At 38.9% G+C, this 21,069-nt stretch overlaps 1 protein-coding gene across 6 annotated transcripts in view; it reads right to left on the bottom strand.

The window, feature by feature from the left end:
- The window catches only part of TRIM37 (tripartite motif containing 37), a 113,042-nt gene that overhangs the window by 62,408 nt on the left and 29,565 nt on the right, over positions 1–21,069 (bottom strand). For all 6 annotated transcript variants that reach the window (XM_030827902.1, XM_030827904.1, XM_030827903.1 and 3 more), the window contains exons 8-13: positions 20,796–20,863; positions 15,966–16,090; positions 9,677–9,727; positions 7,892–7,973; positions 6,365–6,441; positions 2,216–2,395 (exon numbers count right to left, since the gene is read on the bottom strand). In XM_030827902.1, the coding sequence (XP_030683762.1) occupies positions 2,216–2,395; positions 6,365–6,441; positions 7,892–7,973; positions 9,677–9,727; positions 15,966–16,090; positions 20,796–20,863 (583 nt within the window). The remainder of the gene's footprint in view (positions 1–2,215; positions 2,396–6,364; positions 6,442–7,891; positions 7,974–9,676; positions 9,728–15,965; positions 16,091–20,795; positions 20,864–21,069) is intronic.

The raw sequence follows: 21,069 nt of genomic DNA on the forward strand, positions 1-21,069 counted from the left end.
GTTGCCCAGGCTGGAGTGCACTGGTGAACTCTCGGCTCACTGCAACATCTGCCTCCTGGACTCAAGCAATTCAACTGCCTCAGCTTCCCAAGTAGCTGGGATTACAAGTGCCCACCACCACCACAAGTGCCCGCTAATTTTTGTATTTTTTAGTAGAGATGGGGTTTCACCATGTTGCCCACGCTGATCTTGAACTCCTGACCTCAGGTGATCCACCCACCTCAGCCTCCCAAAGTGCTGGGATTACAGGCGTGAGCCATGGCGCCCAGCCAATGCCCAAAAACTTCTGACCTGTAAAGACTACCCCACGTTAAACAGGGCTATTGTTAGTTACTTTATTATTATTTTTGAGATAGGGTCTTGATATGTCGCCCAGGCTGGGGTGCAGTGGCATAATCTCGGTTCACTGCAACCTCCACCCGCTGGGTTCAAGCGATTCTCCTGCCTCGGCCTCCTGAGTAGCTGGGATTACAGGCGTGTGCCACCACAGCCCAGCTAATTTTTGTATTTTTAGTAGAGATAGGATTTCACCATATTGGCCAGGCTGGTCTCAAACTCCTGACCCCAGGAGATCTGCCTGCCTCAGCCTCCCAAAGTGCTGGGATTACAGGCGTGAGCCACCACGCCTGGCTAAATAGGGCTGTTGTTTTAGTCAGTATTTATGTTCTATCCTTTCTTGTAAATACTACACCAACAACCAACAATAAAAATTGATGGTTTTGGCCAGACGTGGTCGCTCACGCCTATAATCCCAGCACTTTGGGAGGCCGAGGTGGGTGGATCACCTGAGATAGGGAGTTCAAAACCAGCCTGATCAACACGGAGAAACCCCATCCCTACTAAAAGTACAAAATTAGCTGGGCATGGTGGCGCATGCCTGCAATCCCATCTACTCAGGAGGCTGAGGCAGGAGAATCACTTGAACCTGGGAGGCGAAGGTTGCAGGGACCAAGATCACGCCATTGTGCTCCAGCCTGGGCAACTAGAGAGAAACTCCGTCTCAAAAAAAAAAAAAAAAAAAAAAATTGATGGTTTTCCCAAATACCACATGTTCTCATTTATTATTTAAGAGCTAAATGGGCTGGGCGCGGTGGCTCAGGCCTGTAATCCCAGCACTTTGGAGGCTGAGGCAGGCGGCTCAAGAGGTCAGGAGATTGAGACCATCCTGGCTAACACAGTGAAACCCCATCTCTACTAAAAATACAAAAACAAAATTAGCCAGATGCAGTGGCAGACACCTGTAGTCCCAGCTACTCGGGGGGCTGAGGCAGGAGAATGGTGTGAATCCAGGAGGCAGAGCTTGCAGTGAGCCGAGATGTCGCCTCTGGGCGACAGAGGGAGACTCCATCTCCAAAAATAAAAAAGGAGCTAAATGACGAGAACTCAAGGATATAACAAGGGGAAACAACAGACACTGGGGCCTACTTGAGGGTGGAGGGTGGGACAAGGGAGAGCATCAGAAAAAACAACTATTGGGTACTAGGCTTAGTATCTGGGTGATGAAATAATCCGTACACCAAATCACCATGATGTGAGTTTACCTGTATAACAAACCTACACATGTACCCCAAACTTAAAATAAAAGTTTAAGAAAAAAGTAGAAAATTGCTGGTTTTCATCAACTTTCATCTTGATTCTTCTACTTTTAATTTGCTGTTATTTACAAAGAACTGATAGTTGCTTTATAAAATTAAGTTGTAAAACCAGTCACTCAAATATAATATGCACTGTGAAGAGAAAAAAATCAGCACTTTATCCCTCACTATTCTTAGATTTCCAAATGGTGAGGTCACTAGAAGTTCAACAGATAGATGGAACATTACTATATTTACTGGAAGTTGTAGTTTCCCACCCCCCTACTTTTTTTTTTCTTTTTAAAAAGATGGGGGTCTCATAATGTTTCCTAAGCTGGTCTCAAACTCCTGGGCCCAAGCCATCCTCCCAGCTCAGCCTCCATAGTAGATGGAAACACTGGCGCACCACTGCGCCCAGCTTATCTTTAATGGAATTGCTAACTAGATGTCAAAAAAATGTTTGACTTTTTGACTACAAATTTTTTATTATTATCCACTTAAATAAAACAGTTAAGAAAGTGATAAGGTTATAGTTAGTATGAATTTCAATATTCATCTTTGTTAACCAAATGATCTTTGAAATATAGTTCTGATGATATTATTTACCCACAATAAAAACCACATCAAATTTTTCCTATTACCTTAAAATCACTGTATCATTTTGTGGATTCAAGTATCCTTCATTTGCAAGTAAGTCCAAACGGAAAAATCTATTATAGCCCCAGCATTCTCCAACTTCAAAGTCAGATGCAAATTCTCGAATGATATTTTTTGTAGGATCATTACAGGATTGGTGAACCATCTCTACACGATATTCATATCTAAAATTGAAAAACAGACCATTACTATACAGTTAGTAAAGTAAGAGTAAAAGACAAACTCATCTAAACACTAAGGTCACTAAGTAATTACCTGAGAAGAAATCTTATTGATATATGCAGTTACATTTCTTTTATCATTTATAAAAACAGCAGTATTTTGGGTTTTTTTTTTATTTTTTTGAGATGGAGTTTCACTCTTGTTGCCCAGGCTGGAGTGCAATGGTGCAATTTCAGCTCACTGCATCCTCTGACTCCAGGTTCAAGTGATTCTCCTGCCTCGGCCTACAGAGTAGCTGGGATTACAGGGGTGTACCATGCTTGGCTAATTTTGTATTTTTAGTAGAGACGGGGGTTCATGTTGGCCAGGCTAGTCTCGAACTCCTGACCTCAGGTGATCCACCCACCTTGGCCTCCCAGTGTGCTGGGATTACAGGCGTGAGCCACCACGCCCTGCCAGAAAAAGAGCAGTTTTTTTTTGTTTTTTTTTTTGAGATGGAGTCTCACTCTGTCGCCCAGGCTAGAGGGCAGTGGCGGGGTCTCAGCTCACTGCAACCTCTACCCCCTAGTTCAAGTGATTCTCCTGCCTCAGCCTACCAAGTAGCTGAGATTACAGGTGCACGCCACCACGCCCAGCTAATTTTTTGTATTTTTAGTAGAGACAGGGTTTCATGTTGGCCAGGCTAGTATCAAACTCCTGACCTCAGATGATCTATCCTCCTTGGCATCGCAAAGGACTGGGATTACAGGCGTGAGCCACCGCGCCCAGCCAAAACAGCAGTATTTTGAACGAACTACCAAAACATGAATGGCACTAGGTCCTTTTTTCCTCGTAAAGATGTTTACCAATATATCAGGTATAAAACAACACCTCAAAAAATAAATAAATTTTGAATAAACAAGTAATTCAAAGTTGCTTTTGTTTTACTAATGCAATATTTCTTCCATATATTCACTACATATGTTTCCTCATACATAAATATTGTTATTTCTTTATCCTTTGAGGTTTATCACCTTGCAATTTTAAAATATAAATTTTGAAATACTCTACTGTATTTTTCCAGTACAAGTGATAAGAAAACAAATTATTGATTCAGAAAATCAAAGGCTATAAAATTTCCTAATAGAAAATAAGTATGCAACCATAAAAAAGAATGAGATCATGTTTTTTGTGCAACATGGATGGATGGAGCTGGAGGCTATTATCCTCAGCAAACTAACGCAGGAACAGAAAACCAAACACCACATGTTCTCACTTATATTGTGGGAGCTAAATGATGAGAACTTATGAACACAAAGAAAGAAATAACAGACACTGGGGTATACTTGAGGGCAGAGGGTGGGAAAAAGGAGAGGAGCAGAAAAGGCAACTATTGGGTACTGGGCTTAATTCCTGGGTGATGAAATAATCTGTACAATGAACCCCCATGACATGAGTTTACCTATGTAACAAACCTTCATATGTAACACCAAACCTAAAGTAAAAGTTAAAAAGAAAAGAAAAAGGAAAAAGAAAATAAGTAGGCTGGACACAGTGGCTAACACCTGTAATCCCAGCACTTTAGGAGGCCGAGGTGGGCAGATCGCCTGAGCCCAGGAATCTGAGACCAGCCGGGGCAACATGGCGAAACCCCATCTATAAAAACAAAAAACAAAAAAATTAACTGGGTATGGTAGTGCATTCCTGTAGTCCCAGCTACTTGGGAGACTGAGGCAGGAGGATCACCTGGGCCCGGGAGGTTGAGGCTGCAGTGAGCCATAATTGTGCCACTGTGCTCCAGCCTCAGTGACACAGCAAGACCCTATCTCAAAAAGAAAAGAAGTATACATTGGGAAAGCCAATATATTCTAATTTATATATCCAATCTTATAAAATTTTCAGGTTTACAAAAAGACAAAGAAGATACAGTCTATAAACTTTTGTGCATTAATGCACATTATCAAGAAAGTGAAAAGACAACCTACCAAATGGGAGAAACTATTTGCAAATCATATGTCTGATAAAGGTTTAGTATCCAAAATATATAAAGAATTCTTAACCGGGCACACTGGCTCACATCTGTAATCCCAGCACTTTGGGAGGCTGAGGTGGGTGGATCACCTGAGGTCAGGAGTTCAAGACCAGCCTGGCCAATATGGTGAAACCCTGTTTCTACTAAAAATACAAAAATTGGCTGCGTGTGGTGATGCATGCCTGTAATCCCAGCTATTTTGGGAGGCTGAGGCAGAAGAATTGCTTGAACCTGGGAGGCAGAGGTTGCAGTGAGCTGAGATCATGCCACTGTACTCCAAGCTGGGTGATAAAGTGAGACTCAAAATACATTAAGTAAATAAATAAATGGAGACAGGGTCTCACTCTGTCATTCAGGCTGGAGTGCAGTGGTGCAGACACAGCTCATCGCAACCTTGACTTCCTGGGCTCAAGCAATCCTCCTGCCTCAGCCTCCTGAGTAGCTGAGACGTGTGCAGGGTCTCACCATATTGCCCAGGCTGGTCTCAAATTCCTGGTCTCAAGCAATCCTCCCGTCTTGGCCTCCCAAAGTGCTGGGATTACAGGTATGAGCCAGCCAGTCTGGCATATTAAACTTTGACTGAACACAAGACACTAAATTTTACTCTGTTGGATGTTAGATACTTCAGCAACCTTATACATTTTCTTGAGCTTCCTTCTGGGATGCAGTTAAGTTACTTGAAAACAATTTGATCCTTTCAGGTCTTACTTTTGTTAGGTGGGTCCAGAGCAGTGTTCAGTCTAGGGCTAATTTCTGCTATCGAGGCAAAAGCTTCCTTAGCATTATACCCAATGACCCATGAATTATGAATTTCTCCACCATGGCTGGTTGCAACAGACACAGTTCCTAGCCCTGTGTGAACACCAGGCACTCACTATTCCCTCTAATCCCGTCAAGCAGTTCTTTCCCCAATCTCAGGTAGTTTCCTCAGACATATGCCCTGATAAGTACTCTGCTGAATACTCAAGGGGAACCCATTACGGATCTCTAGACTTCAGTCTCTGCAGCTTTCTCCTCTCTGGTATTTTGTCCAATGCGCTCTAGCTGCATTGTCCTTTCTAGACTCTTAGCACTATCCCCTTAACCAAGTCTGCGAGATTCTCCCTCAGTCCCAGCTCCTCCCTGTGCAGCCTGAAAACTCTCTCAAGGCTGTAAGCTGGAGAAATCACCGAGCTAGTTTGTGTTTCTCATCTCTCAGGGACTGCTTTCATTTGTTACCACCATGTCCAGTGTCTAGAAAATGTTGTTTCATGAGGTCTTTTTTTTTTTATTGTTGCAGGAAAATGGGTAGATCTCATCCCTCTTGCTTCATGTTAGCTGAAAGCAGACATTCCACACCAAACTAACAGATTTCATGTAACAGAGTTAAAAAAAAAAAAATCATTAATATGATTCCAGATCCCACATTGTAAACAACATTTAACAACCTACCACTTGTTCAGTTTGGATGTAATATCAAAGAAGATCCACAATTATCTAAAACCACTTTAAAAAATATTCCTCCTTGACAAAGAGTACATCTGTGGTTCTCAGGGACTGAGGGAAAGGGGGAATGGGAAGTGACTGCTAAGGAGTACAGGGATTCCTTGTGGAGTAAACAGAATGTTATAAAATTAGATGTTGGTGACGGTTGTAGAACTCTGCAGACAGATTTCATACATGTATTTCAATCAAAATGATATTTTTAAAAAATTGAATATAAAAGCAGACATGAGAATCCAGTTGTCTTCTTTTAAGCCAGATAGTAAAGAGATTTCCAAAAATGCAAAGCAATACAAGTTTTCTTAAAAATATTTTGTTTTTAGAAAAATACCATCCTATGATGCCAAGAATTCCATATTATTCTACATCTTAACACACATACCAATATAGTAATTAATAAAAATAAAAATTAACAAAAATTGCTAGGGTTAATGTATGTAAATGCACATTAAGGTTGTTATTTAATTACACTTCTTACTTAGAAGTTTCAGGCAAGCCAGCTGAGAGTTCCAGAAACACAGATAAGTAGTAACCTCGCACAACTCCATTTCCATCCTAAAAGAAGAATAATCAGTTTAAGTGTAAAAAAATTAAGCCACAATACAACAAAATGCAGATAATATCTGATATCTAGATTGAGAAGTACTTCTAAGCCTCAAAGCAATGGAAGAAATAATTAAAAATACCAACAGATTTGAGTTCTTAACAACTTTAAACTTTTGTGCATTAAAAAAAAGTGAAACTATTAAGGCACAAAAATGAAGGGAAATATCAACAACCACGAGAAAGGTTAAGAGTTTTAACATATATAGAACTCTTACAAATCAACCTTAACAAAAAAACAAGACCCTAATGGGAAAAATAATTTCATTAGAAATGAGGCAAAAAAAATTTAAAACCAAAAATTAATTTTTAAGACCAACATACAAAAAGGTAATACCCTATGCTGAAAGTAATTAAATATAATTTCTATATGATTTTAACATTAGAATTCCATACAAGATTCTGTCTAGAGATTGAGAAGTTGTTTAAATCTCTACTATAGATTTTATTTTTATAAAGATAATTACTCCCACCCTTTTTGTTTAATTTGGCAAGACTCTTTTAAAAAAAGAGAATTACTTCCTATGTATTTCCCTAGTACTTCAGGTGTCTATGTTTTAAAAGAATCACATTTACTATAACTACTTGTTTAAACATCTGTTCCCCCAACGAGACAGTGAAGGCTGAGAACAGAGATCCTTATACATCTCCAGTGTCTACTGGGATATGACTACAGAGAGGTACAAGTACTATTAACCCCTTCGTTTTTAGTCTACCTTGCTTGAAAGGACCTGAGGCAACTTTTGAGGTTCGACATGATAATCACTCAATAGATATCAATGAATAAATGACTCATCAGCTAGGTGAATAAAGCCAGACATAAAAGGTTATATATTATTGTATAATCCCATTATACAAAACTTTTCTAAAAAAGAAAATAATCTGAAACTACATATTGAAAGACTTCAATGTGTAACTGAGAATACTAACCCAGGAGGACTAAAATGTGTAATAGTAAATTACTGGACTCAAAAAGATTATTTAGCATCTAGGTAATATCACCAAACATCTTTAAAGGTAAAGAAAATTAGTTTATTATCAGACTTTTCCTAAAGAAAATGGAATTGCATATTGAAGATACCCAATGAAAGAAAATATGAGCCAAGGATTTCATATCCAGCAATACTAGCCTTAGAATATAAAGGGCAAAAACTGTTTTCAACATATGAGAACTCAGGGAACATTGTTTCCAATAGGCCTTCCAGCAGAATGTATTAGAGAACAAGGTGTGGACAAACAAACAGTTGTCTAATATGGGGGGAGAAGGGGAACAGGGAATGGGGACAGCATATGTAACAAAAAAAAGAAGAGTTAACAGTTCTCAGTAATCAAATTAGTATACTACAGAACTCTGAAAGAAAGACCTTGGTTTCAAAATTTATTAGAAATATGAAAAACTTACTGGGTAAACTTTTAACCTCCAGCAAAGTCCTGAAACTTGAAGAGGTGGACTGTAAACAGGATCTGCTCTCTGACGCAAAGTGCTAACGAAAAAGAAAACCAACCAAACCCCAAGATCAAAACTGCTGTGAAATGGCAACAGGCAAAAAGAAAAACCAACCAGTTTCTTTGTTACATATTTGAAATCCTAGACAAATAACAAGGTGACTGAACAGGTCAAAATTCCACTGTAAAAGTTTAGATATGCTTACATTCTGAAATGAAGAAAATTTAAAGATACTGAAATATTCAGCAATATCTTTTAAGTTTCAGGGAAAAAAAAAACCCTCAAAATTGTGACATTTCAGGGAAAAGGAATGTATCACTAAGTCTCCCAAATTTAATTAATGCTTCAACAAGCAATCTTTCACCATTAAAAATAAAACAAAACCCAGAATGTTTCTTCCTCACTTCTCTGCAGTATAATCATCTTTTAACATTGAAAAACGAGAGTACACTAAACCTTAATACATGTGGGAAAAACCTCAAAGAGACTATGTTTTAGCCACAAAAGTATCCCATAAGAAAAGACAAATTAAATGGGAGGAGGGATAAATTCTGTGTAGCTTTTTTTTTGAGATAGAGTTTTTTGAGACAGTTTTGCTCTTGTTGCCCAGGCTGGAGCGCAGTGGCACAATCTCGGCTCACTGCAACCTCCACCTCCCGGTTTCAAGCGATTCTCCTGCCTCAGCCTCCCAAGTAGCTGGGATTACAGGCGCCCACCATCACGCCCAGCTAATTTTTGTATTTTTAGTAGAGACGGGGTTTTACCATGTTGGCCAGGCTGGTCTTGAACTCCTGACCTCGATGATCCACCCGCCTCGGCCTCCTGAAGTGCTGGGATTACAAGCTTAAGCCACCATGCCCTGCCCGGTGTGGCCTTATTGTGATGGCCTTTGCCTATTATTTGGAGATTCTCTCCTGAAGACCTTGTATTCTTTGTTTCCACTTCCAATGCTGCCCTCCAAGACAAATTGCTAAGAACCTTTGCATGTTATGATCTTCACTTCTGATCTTAGAGAAAAAGTAGTAAAAGCTAACAAAATTAACATACAACTGACAAAGGCTACACATTTCTTACAATAATGGCCCCTTATCCACAATTCTTCACTTTGAGCTGAGATAAACGGATCTCAATGGATTTCTTCCCAGCACTTTCATTTCTGAGGATGGTTTAGAGGGGGCTCATCAACCTCTAACTGTCCGGCCCCCCACCTTAGTCAAAGCTAAGTGATCTCTCTTATTTAAAATGGTTCCTTACTTTGGGCAGGGCACCGTGGCTAATGCCTATAATTCCAGCATTTTGGAGGCTGAGGTGGGAGAATTACTGGAGCCCAGGAGTTTGAGACCAGCCTATGAAACACAGTGAGACCCCATCTGTGTGGTGGCACATGCTTGTAGTCCCAGTTACTTGGGAGGCTGAGGTGAGAGGATCGCTGCAGCCCAGGAGGTTGAGGCTGCAGTGAGCAATGATCACGCCACTGCACTCCAGCCTGGGGGACAGAGCAAAACCCGTTCTCAAAATAAAAAGCAAAGGTTCCTTTTCCCAGACTAGAGAAGCAGTCAGTCTAAAGATACAATATAATCCAGCACAAATTATCTCCACGTTTCTAATAGGAAACTTATTCTTCTAAGACTTCTAAAGTGAGTGACACAGTTCACTAGATTACTGTCTTACCAAAGAATACATTTCTGGCTCTTCGTTATATACACATACAAAAAAACCAGAATTGTCAAAAACTCTTACCTGAAATTCTCTAAAACAAAAGTAGCTGAATCGTAAGATGGCACTAATTCACTAAAAAAAAGCAAAGGCAAAAAAAATTATTTAGCTTACGTGTTTAAAATTCCATTTACCTAAAAAAACCAAGTCCTTCACTAGTATCTTAAAAACTTTATTAAACTAAAATCTAAGAAATATTTTTAAATCTTTATTGAACATAACATTAAATCAAATGAATTCATAAAACCATCAAGTCTGCAATTAAATTGGAGATACAAATACTTTATAGAAGTTTTTTGGCTGGGCGAGGTGGCTTACCCCTATAATCCCAGCACTCTGGGATGCCAAGGTGGGTGGATCACCTGAGGTCGAGAGCCCAAGACCAGCATGGCCAACATGGTGAAACCCCATCTCTATTAAAAATACACAAAAATTACCCAGATGTGGTGGTGTGCACCTACAATCCCAGCTACTTGGGAGGCTGAGGCACGAGAATCGCTTGAACCCTAGAGGTGGAGGTTGCGGTGAATCGAGATTGCACTACCACACTCCAGCGAGGGCAACAGAGCCAGACTCTGTCTCAGTCAACCAATAAATCAATAAATAAATACTTTATAAAAGCTTTTTTTCCTAAAAGAAAGAAGGCAATACATTATATAATTAATTATTAAAGTAAGTACAAGAAATACACTTTAAAAAGTACTCATGGAAATGGGAAAAAGAAACTGACGCTTAGGGCGTGAATCTGAATTATGAAACAGATATAAAACATCCTTTAAAAAATGAAACAACAGTCAACGATATCACAATTAATCCCCAAACTTCCTTCTTTGGAATGAATTATGGGAAATATTAACAGACCTCAAATACTTTGAAACTATTTACTAGCAAATAAATCTATACATTTTTATAGGATGAATACCTCATCACCTAAGGGGCAACTGTGATGGACTAGCACACTCACACTTTCTTGGCAAGTCAAAACTACTTCAAGCAACTTTAGTCCCATCCAATCTTCTTCAGAGAGAACTGTATTATAATCACAGAATGGACTAAAAGTCACTTTGCTGCTAACTACCTTCAGTCATGTAGATGGTTTGTACACTGTCATTAGAACACCTCAAAATTCATTAAAACACTATGAAAAAGACTATCATACAATGTTTTAATACAGTGCTATAAATTTGATATATAAAATTACAAATTTACCAAAACAATAAACTGCAAACCATTTCATCACATCTTCAGATACATTTTCTAAAGTTCAATTCATCATAATTTTGGTTATTATCAAAAGAAGATAAAAAATACATCTATAGCACTGCCACACTATGATACTGTCTAAAGAAATTAGTGGCTTGCAATACAATATAGATAAATAATTATTTTAATGTAAGAATGTATAGCTAAATAGGTCACATCTTTTACATAGTAAGCAGATGTACTTTGCCCTGTGATTAACTGTATAGCTACTATCCAAATTGACTATGTCAAGAATTCCTATGATATCCCTAGTCAGTTGTTATCCTTCTTAGAAGACTCACTTTCCTCATCCCCATATACTTTTGCCTGGTTAACCCTTAGTATTTCTTCAGATAACAGATTAGAAGTCACATACTCTTGCGGGTTTGCTCTAAGGTCTTCCCATTATATGATCTCCTAGCACTCAATATACACAAACCCCAATTAGCAGGACCAATGCAACTAGTGCCTAGGAAGCCTTTCTGGAACCATAAACCTAGTAAGAGCTCTAAGGGAGTCTTCCCAGTATAGTCTTCAAATTTGACATGCTTTTGTAATTTTGTGCAACTTTCAATCACGTCTCTCATCAAGTACAGAATATCCTCCACAACATGCAAAGACTTTAATCAATCCCCAGTTGCCTGCTAATCTGCATATTATTTCTTCTGCCATGTCCAGTGTAATTTATTTCTTGTGTTGTTGTTACTGTTATTTCTGCTCTAAGTCCAGACTATCATTATCATATTTTATTGGCCATTAAGGGTCAAAAGGCTTCAGCAGAACACAAAATAAACAACAGGAGATGCCATTTTCAACTCAGAATGGTGAAGTAGAAAGCTTCCAGGCTAAAGAGCATAGGTTACTAACACTCAGGAACCAAGAGGGTACAGTTCAGTTTACCCTAGTCTCACTTGCTGAGAGAAAATGACCACATTCAGAGCATAGAAAACAGGTACTGTGATATACTTTTACATATGTACATTTTCCTAGGGAAAACTTTTTGGACACAAATAGTATAATGACAAATTAGTGGTATTGGGCAGCATTAAACAGGCTACTCACTTCCCCTATCACCAGTTACCACATTAATTTTATTACTGTTCCAATAACCTGTTTTTCTAAGTCATAATTATAAATCCAAAGAGCTCTGTATTACGCTTAATGCTAGCACTTAACACATGCCTAAAATATAGCTGGCATATATTCACTGAATGAATGTTTACAAATACTTGCTGGCAGATTCGTAGAGTTGGAAATATTTGCTCAAAAATTTCTTTTGCAAAAGAAATTATTTTGCTTTTTAAATTTTAATTTTTTTTTTTTTTGAGACGGAGTCTCGCTCTGTCACACAGGCTGGAGTGCAGTGGCGCAATCTCGGCTCACTGATTTTGCATTCTTTATATGCATAGACAAAGCTATTGCTACTGCTAGGCCATCTAATTCCACCACCACATCTCCATATTATGCTCATTCATTTAGAGGTTATCTTCAATCATACTGATGTTATCATTCTGTGGCTGCAGAAGAGGCACTGCTTTATCTTTTCATAGTTTTAAAATTTTCTCCTCCTCTCTTAGAAGTGTAGACTGCTCTAGTTATGACTGGATTCATCTCATGATGGTGTCAGTGAATCTTTGTCTTCACAGAATATGGGAAACTACCCTCAAACCATCTCTAGCCCAGTAATCTGAAGTCACTAATCTGCAAATCTTCAGACCAGTAACCTCATCATAACTTCATGAACAAAGGGAAAAAAGGGAGAACCACAAGTATCCATTTGTTTCTTAAGGAAATAAACTGCTGAGCTATATAAAAACTGGTTCTCCTTATCAACTTGACTATTTCTCCCTGAAACAAAAAACTCTCTATTAACTGACAGCTTCACTATTGTATCTTTTATTTTTTCTTTTCTGCCTCAGCCTCTGGAGTAGCTGGGATTATAGGCATGCACCACCACACCCGGCTAATTTTGTATTTTTAGTAGAGATGGGGTTTCTCCATGTTGGTCAGGCTGGTCTAGAACTCCTGACCTCAGGTGATCCACCCGCCTCGGCCTCCCAAAGTGCTGGGGTTACAGGCATGAGCCACCGCGCACCCAGCCCACAGTAACATGTTTAGTTCCTCTTCTCCCATGCAGCACCTACAACAATACTGGGCACATGGTCTTTAATAAATAACACTTCACTGATTTAGTGACCTTTTCTTCTCCACTGTGGCTCCATTACTAATTACTAACTGATGGAACTAAAGGCAATGTGCTTTGCACATCTAAACTTTCGTATGTAACTTAATGTCACGAATGCTGGTCTTTCTTATTTGGCCCTCTTTTCCTGTATGTTGCAACTAATAAAATAGGTTTCTAATAAGAATTAAATTAAAAGCCAAAGTTTCCGATAAGGTAGTGAGCATTACTGGAGAAAGAGAGAAGCTCCTAAAAGTGCTTAATTAACAGACTAGTGAGCATTGTTGCCTGCCTGATAAGCTGCTGAAAGTGGTATAAGAATGGGAATTTACACACATCAATGGTTCCCAAACTTTAGTGCAGTATTATTACTTAGAGTGCTCAAGACGCATTTCTGAATACCTCCTCTATAAAGATTCTGGGGAAGTTGGCCTGGGAATTTGCATTTCAAACAAATGCCACACATAGCTCTGACTTAGGTCATCCATGAACCACACTTTGAATTGAAAAACACTAATTTTTATATATGACCCTTAGGTCAAAATCTGTTTCATTCCACAGGGGATGAAATGGTTCAGAAAACAAATCTTCAATACTGAAATAGCTGACCACAGTATCAATGAGGCAGCCTAGGGATTTTGGTGAACATTCTTCAACCAAATCTACTTAATGACAGCAAATACGTAGTCCTTTTAATAATATTCAGTGCTGTCACTCAGAAACAGAGATTTAAACAAAAAAGTCAGTGCTTTAAAAAGATAGGAATACTTTATGAGGTTGTTAATCAGAAAGGAAGACTTCTACTGGTCAATGAGAACCACTGGAGTTCTAGCTGTCAGAAAAACTTTGCCCTTCTGTTTATAGGACTGTGGCATCTATAACGAGTAAGAAGGGCTTATAACAGTGATTCTCAATCAGGGGTGATTTTGTTCCCATGGACATTTGGCAATGTCTGGAAACATTTTTGTCACAACTGCAAGGTGGTGGGGTGGGGAGTGCTACTGGGATACTGCTAAACATCCTATAAAACACAGGAAAGCTCACCCCACCCCACAAGTAATTATTCTGCTCAAAATGTCAACAATGCCAAGATTGAAAAGCCCTGGCTTATATGATATACTCTAGTACAGTGAATGCGGCCAGGCATGGTGGCTCACACCTATAATCCCAGCACTTTGGGAGGTCGAGGCAGGCAAATCACTTGAGGTGAGGAGTTTGAGACCAGCCTGGCCAACATGAAGAAACCCCGCCTCTACTAAAAATACAAAACTTAGCTGGGCGTGGTGGTGCATGCCTATATTCCCAGCTACCCAGGAGGCTGAGGTGTGAGAATTGCTTGAATCCGGGAGGTTGAGGTTGCAGTGAGCTGAGATCACGCCACTGCATTCCAGCCTAGGTGACAGAGTGAGACGCAGCATAAATAATAATAAATAAATAATACATTAAAAAAATAAAAAATAAAATAGTACAATGAATGCTCTGTAATCATCAGAGGCATCACATATTAGAGGAAAAAGAAAAGGCAGCTCAACATATAAACATTTTTATAACAAAGGCTATTTTCTAAATGTGCCACGGCCCTCACCATGGTAGGAAAACTTGATAGTATTCCGTAAGTCATCTCTCTAAGATAAAGTCTGTCACACCAAAATGTTTATCTAAAGCAGTGGCTTCACCCCTCATCTTAGAATAAGCTAAGGAGATTTTAAAAGAACAAACTGAAAATGTCCATCTGAACCCAATGTCATAGGCTGAATTGTGTCTCCCCAAATTCCCATGTTAAAGCCCTAACCCCCAATGTGACTGTTATCTATAGCCAGGGCCTTTAGGAAGATAATTAAGGCTAAATGAGTTGATAATGGTGGGTCTAATACAATAAGGCTTGTGTCCTCATAAAAAGAGAAAGAGACACCAGAGACTGATCTCTCTCCAAGCAAGAACAGAGAAAAGGTCAGGTGAAGACACAGAAAGAAGGCAGCTGTCTGCAAGCTGAGGCAAAAAAGTGAATTTTCTGACACCCTGATCTTGGAATTCTTGTCTCTCAAACTGTGAGAAAATACATTTCTGTTGTTTAAGGCACCCGGTATATGGTATTTTGTTATAGCAGCCCAAGTAGACTAATACACACCCAAAGATTTTCTTTCAAATGGCCTGGGGTATGGTATGACCAGCACTGATTAATTTTCAGCCAAATCCCAAGTGATTCCAACATCTAGTCAGAAACCACCAGTCTAACACCACAGAATGATCACAAACATGCTTGAAGGAATATGCTGTTCAGAAAAATTCTAAGGTTTGGCCCAAGATGAAAACTAGGATACTTTTTGCCATAATTATTTCCTCTCTCTATCTTTTAGGATCTGGAGATAACATGGCGTCACCTTCAAATTCTTTTGGCATTTCATCAGTTTCTGAGTTTTGTGTTAGGAGATATAGTTCAATTCAAAAGGTACACTGATGAAGCTAATGTAATCAATTTTTTTCTGTACTATGGAAGATGGAACTCTTGGAAAAAAAATGATTCCTAGTTCATTATCATTTTCTCTTAACAGTCAAAAGTATCAGTCTGTGAGACTTTTCAGGAGAACTAGATTTGTATGTATACAACAGAGCTCGCCAGACCACTCCATTATAAACAAGACCTTAAAAAGCTATGGAGTGGCCAAGTGTGGTGGCTCGTGTCTATGATCCCTAGTAATTTGGGAGGTCAAGGAGGGAAGATCACTTGAGTCCAGGAGTTTGAGACCAGCCTGGGCAACAAGTGAGACCCTATCTATAAAAGAAAAGAGAGAGAGAGATGGCATCAAAAAAAATAACATTCTTTTGAAACAAGTATATGCATTTCCACATAAATTTCAAATGAAAATGAAATTAAAAACTGTGTCATACCTGGTAAAGTCTGGTGGAACAGGAGTGGTAACAAAAGATGCCATGGGCTTCCGATGAACTTGCTGAAACATCATAAGGATCTCTGAGCTCTTAGATATCAACTCACTCTTACTACAAGACCGCAACTGTGTGAGGAAAAAAATTATTTGAACAAACAAAATTACTATTCACTGCCACCTCAAAATTCTTAAGAAATTACAAATTATTCTGATTATACACTGAAAAAAATGATAAAAATAACTCAAAGTGAGCTTGAGAATTAAGAATGTACAAAGAATCTAGGTTTATTTCTATAATATTCTAACAGTAAGGTCACTAAATAAGTATACTTAATATTAATGCATTTTTCTCTCCTTACATTTTAGGATAAATGAGGTTTTATGCAAGTACAAATATACTTTCAGGCTGGTACAGTGAAGTTCTTATGAATGTATTAATGAACAAACCTGTAAGTCGAAAGCTTTTATTCTTTTTCTTTTTTTTTTTTTTGAGACAAGAGTCTTGCTCTGTCGCCCAGGCTGGAGTGTGATGGCGCGATCTCGGCTCACTGCAACCTCCACCTCCTGGGTTCAAGGGATTCTCCTGCCTCAGCCTCCTGAATAGCTGGGATTACAGGTGCGTGCCACCACACCCAGCTAATTTTTGTATTTTTTAGTAGAGACGGGGTTTCTCCATGTTGGTCATGCTGGTCTTGAACTCCTGACCTCATGATCCACCCGCCTCGACCTCCCAAAGTGCTGGGATTACATGCGTGAGCCACAATGCCCGACCAAGTTGAAAGCTTTTAAAAGCAATTTCTCAGATTGTATTCTAGGTAACAGAATACAAAACGTACACACATACACCCCTGTGCGCGCGCGCGCACACACACACACACACACACACACACACACACACACACACACACTATCTGATACTAACTTGGGAAACACTATTTTGGGAAAAAGTAACAAATCTAACTTCAGTAACATAATCATGGTAGATAAAAGATAAGACTACTAATTTTTTCTTCAAAAAAACCAGTTTGAAGTAACTCCCAGTTCTGCCACTAATTACATGACTCTGAGTCTGTTTACATACAAAACGAAAACAGTAATATCCACCACTGCTTACTTCGTGAAGTTTGTTATAAGGATTATGAAGCTATCGTGAAAAAGCTTTGTAAACAATCTGTTATGTGCTGAATTTTGTGCCCCTTTCCTCCATAATTTATATACTGCAGGCTCAACCTCCAGTACCTCAGTCTATTTGGAGATAATCTTTAAAGAGGTGATTATGTTAAAATGAGGCCACTGGGGTAAGGCCTTAATCTAACATGACTGATGTCCTTATTAAGAGGAACAGACTCTAGTGCTGCACAATCACACAGAAAAGTCCATGTGAGGACACAGTAAGAAGGCAGTCATCTACAGGCCAAGGAGAGAGACCTTAGAAGAAACGAAACCTGACAACACCTGAATCTTAGACTTCCAGCCCCTAGAATAATGAGAAAACAAATTTCTATTGTTTAAGTCTCACAGTCATTGGTATTTTGTTATGATAGGCCTAGCAAACTAATATACTATCAAATGCCATATGCATGATATTCATAAACCCACCTACAGGTGAGTTTGTATCTTTTAAATAACAGTTGCTTAAGGCTCACCAAAAATAACATATCATATGGCTGGGCATGGTGGCTCACACCTGTAATCCCAGGACTTTGGGAGGCTGAGGCAGGTGGATCACTTGAGGTCAGGAGTTCAAGACCTCATGACCTGGCCAGTTCAAGGCCTGACCAACAAGGTGAAACCCCATCTCTACTAAAAATATAACAATTAGCTGGGCGTGGTGGCACGTGCCTGTAGTCCCAGCTACTCAGGAGGCTGAGACACAAGAATTGCTTGAACCCGAGGCGGAAGTTACAGTGAGCCAAGATCATGCCACTGCACTCCAACCTGGGCGACAGGGCAAGACTCTGTCTCAAAAAAAAAAAAAAAAAAAAGTATCATATATCACACGATATATACCAAAGTTTATAGTCTTGGGTTACCAAGAATAATGATATCATGTTTGAGCTACTGCATCAACCAATGACATAATGGTAAGTGGTAATAGCAGAAAACAACAAACAGCTGCATATTTTGTCATTCATATTATTATGTGTCAGGCATTGCCCAAGACATTACGGTTTTTTGAACAATTTACATAAAATGATCTAAAATTATTTGAATTGTTTGCTTAAGATTTTTAAGGTATGGTAAAAATCACTGTGTATATGTACATACATACACACATAATACAAAAAATTTTAACTTATATTAATTGAATGCTTACTGTGTATATCCTTCCTTGACACCATTTCTTCCAAAAGTAACTTGCTCCCTTCAACAGAAGTTTATTATCACATATCACATATCATATATCACAATGTTCTGAATGTTTTCAAACTTTACATAAACACTATCAGGCTATATCACCATGTAGCCTACATGTTTCAGTTAATATTATTTACTTTTTTTTTTTTTTTTTTTTTGAGACAGGGTCTCGCTCTGTCGCCCAGGCTGGAGTGCGGTGGCACGATCTCGGCTCACTGCAGCCTCTGCCTCCCGGGTTCAAGCAATTTTCATGCCTCAGCTTCCTGAGTGGCTGGGACTACAGGCATGTGCCACCTCGCCCAGCTAAGTTTGGTATTTTTAGTAGACACGGAGTTTCACCATGTTGCCCAGGCTGGTCTTGAACTCACTCAAGTGATCTGCCCACCTAGGCCTCCGAAAGTACTCAGATCACAGGCATGAGCCACCACGCCCGGCCTGTTTCTTTACTTTTTTAAACAGATGGGTCTTGCTATACTTCCCAGGCAAGTGCAGTGGCTATTCACGGGTACAATCATAGCACTGCAGCTTGAATTCCTGGGCTGAGGCAATCCTCCCACCTCAGCTTCCTGAGTAGCTGGGACTACAGCTGTACACCCAATCTCAATACTGTTTTGTTAAAAACTAAGACAATGGCCTAGGCCTACACATGGTCAGGATCATCAATATCACCACCTTCCACCTCCACACCTTGTCCCATTGAAAGGTCTTCACGGGTACTAGCACGTATGGATCTACAATGCTAACAATGCCTTCTCCCTGGAATATAGTCAACGTTTTTTTAAAAAGTAAGAGTAAACTCTAGAATATATTCTAGAATAATGAATGGTATGGTATAGTAAATACATAAACCAGTAGCATAGTTGTTTATTATACTTATCAAGTATTATATACTATACATAATGTGTTATATTTTTATACAACTAGCAGTGCAGTATGTTTGTTTACACCAGCATCACCATAAACACGATTAATGCTTTGTGCTACTACATTACAATGGCTATGATGTCATTAGACATCACTATTAGGCAACAGAAATATTTCAGCTCCATTTTAATCTTATGGGACCATTGTCACATATGCAGTCTGTCATTGACCAAAAGGTCATAATTTGACACGTCTGTATATGGGAGATGTGTATAGGTTATATGAGAATACTATGCCATTTTATATAAGGGACTTGAGTATCTGCGGATTTTGGTATCCATGAAAGTCCTGGGGCCAATGCCCCACAGATATATATGTATGTATGTAAAAAGAAAAGGAAAAAAGAATGGGGATAATGAAGAAAAGTAAGAGTATTTAGTAAATATTTACGTGCTGAATCCTACAAGCCAAATTGTCAATCAAGTACAAAGATAAAATAAAAATATTTTCAGACAATGCAGTCAAGAAAAATGTGTTCTGATTACCCTTCCTGGAAAGCTACCGAGGGAAGTGGGATATTAAAACAAAACAAGTAAATCAAGAAAGTGGAAACCATAGGAATCAGGAAACATGGGATTCAATACAAGAAAAATGTGAAGGGAATCCCCAGAATGATTAAGATAAAAATCTCAGGATACAGCTGTGTATAAGGCATAGAGAGAAATTATAAAAAGCAAATTCCAGACAAGTGAATGTATCAGATATTTATGCAACACTATATATTTACTCATTTACTATATGCTTCATATTCACCCACCTTAATCTAAAATATAAACTCTATGAGGACAGAATTTTACCATTTTGTTCACTGCTGTATCACCAATATGTACAACGATGCCTGCTATCTATTTAGGACTTAATATTTCCTCAATAAATGAAAATGCTAAATTTTAGCATAATAATCACTACATGTAAAGTAACTGGCAATAATATCTCAAAGCCACCACTTAAGTCACAGTGTGGGGAGATTTTAACCTCTTATATATTCAGATTTCTATGGAAATAATTCTGTTCTTACAAAGCAGAATGTAGTTCTAATGCAATTCCCAAACATGAAGAAAAAACTTGAGAAGAATCAGCTGATTCCTATTTCATAAAAATCTCCATTATAACACAAAGATCAACAGATCTTTTGATCTCATACAGATAATCTCTGTCAAAAAAAAACTTTTATAGTATACAGAGAAGGCTGGGCGTGGTGGCTCACGCCTGTAATCCCAGCACTTTGGGAGGCTGAGGTGGGCAGATCACCAAGTCAGGAGATCGAGATCATCCTGGCTAACATGGTGAAAACCCGTCTCTACTGAAAATACAAAAAAATTAGCCGGGCGTAGTGGCAGGCACCTGTAGTCCCAGCTACTCAGGAGGCTGAGGCAGGAGAATGGCGTGAACCCAGGAGGTGGAGCTTACAGTGAGCAGAGATGGCGCCACTGCACTCCAGCCTGGGCGACAGAGCAAGACTCCATCTCAAAAAAGAAAAAAAAAAAGAACTATAGTATACAGAGAAAAAAGGATAAAGACTATTTCATTACATTTAATATTTCATCACCTGGTGCTCCACCTCCTGAAGTAAGGATTCCAAAAGCTCTGTTTCTTGGGTTAGAGATGTCTTCTGACCTGATGAAAAATAGTGAATCATCAACACTTGGGTTCATTATTGGTTTAAGAATGAAATTAGCTTCCAATGAACATATTTAATAACAAGAAATACACTTCAAGTAAGCAAAAATTCTTCATTACAGCTACCCTAAAAATTCTCATTCAACTTTAAGAGATTGAATATTATAGTAGCCTTGAAAATGGAACTTCAGAACCAATTCTAA

Source organism: Nomascus leucogenys, chromosome 14 (genome assembly GCF_006542625.1).
Source record: "Nomascus leucogenys isolate Asia chromosome 14, Asia_NLE_v1, whole genome shotgun sequence".
Lineage (NCBI taxonomy): Eukaryota > Metazoa > Chordata > Mammalia > Primates > Hylobatidae > Nomascus > Nomascus leucogenys.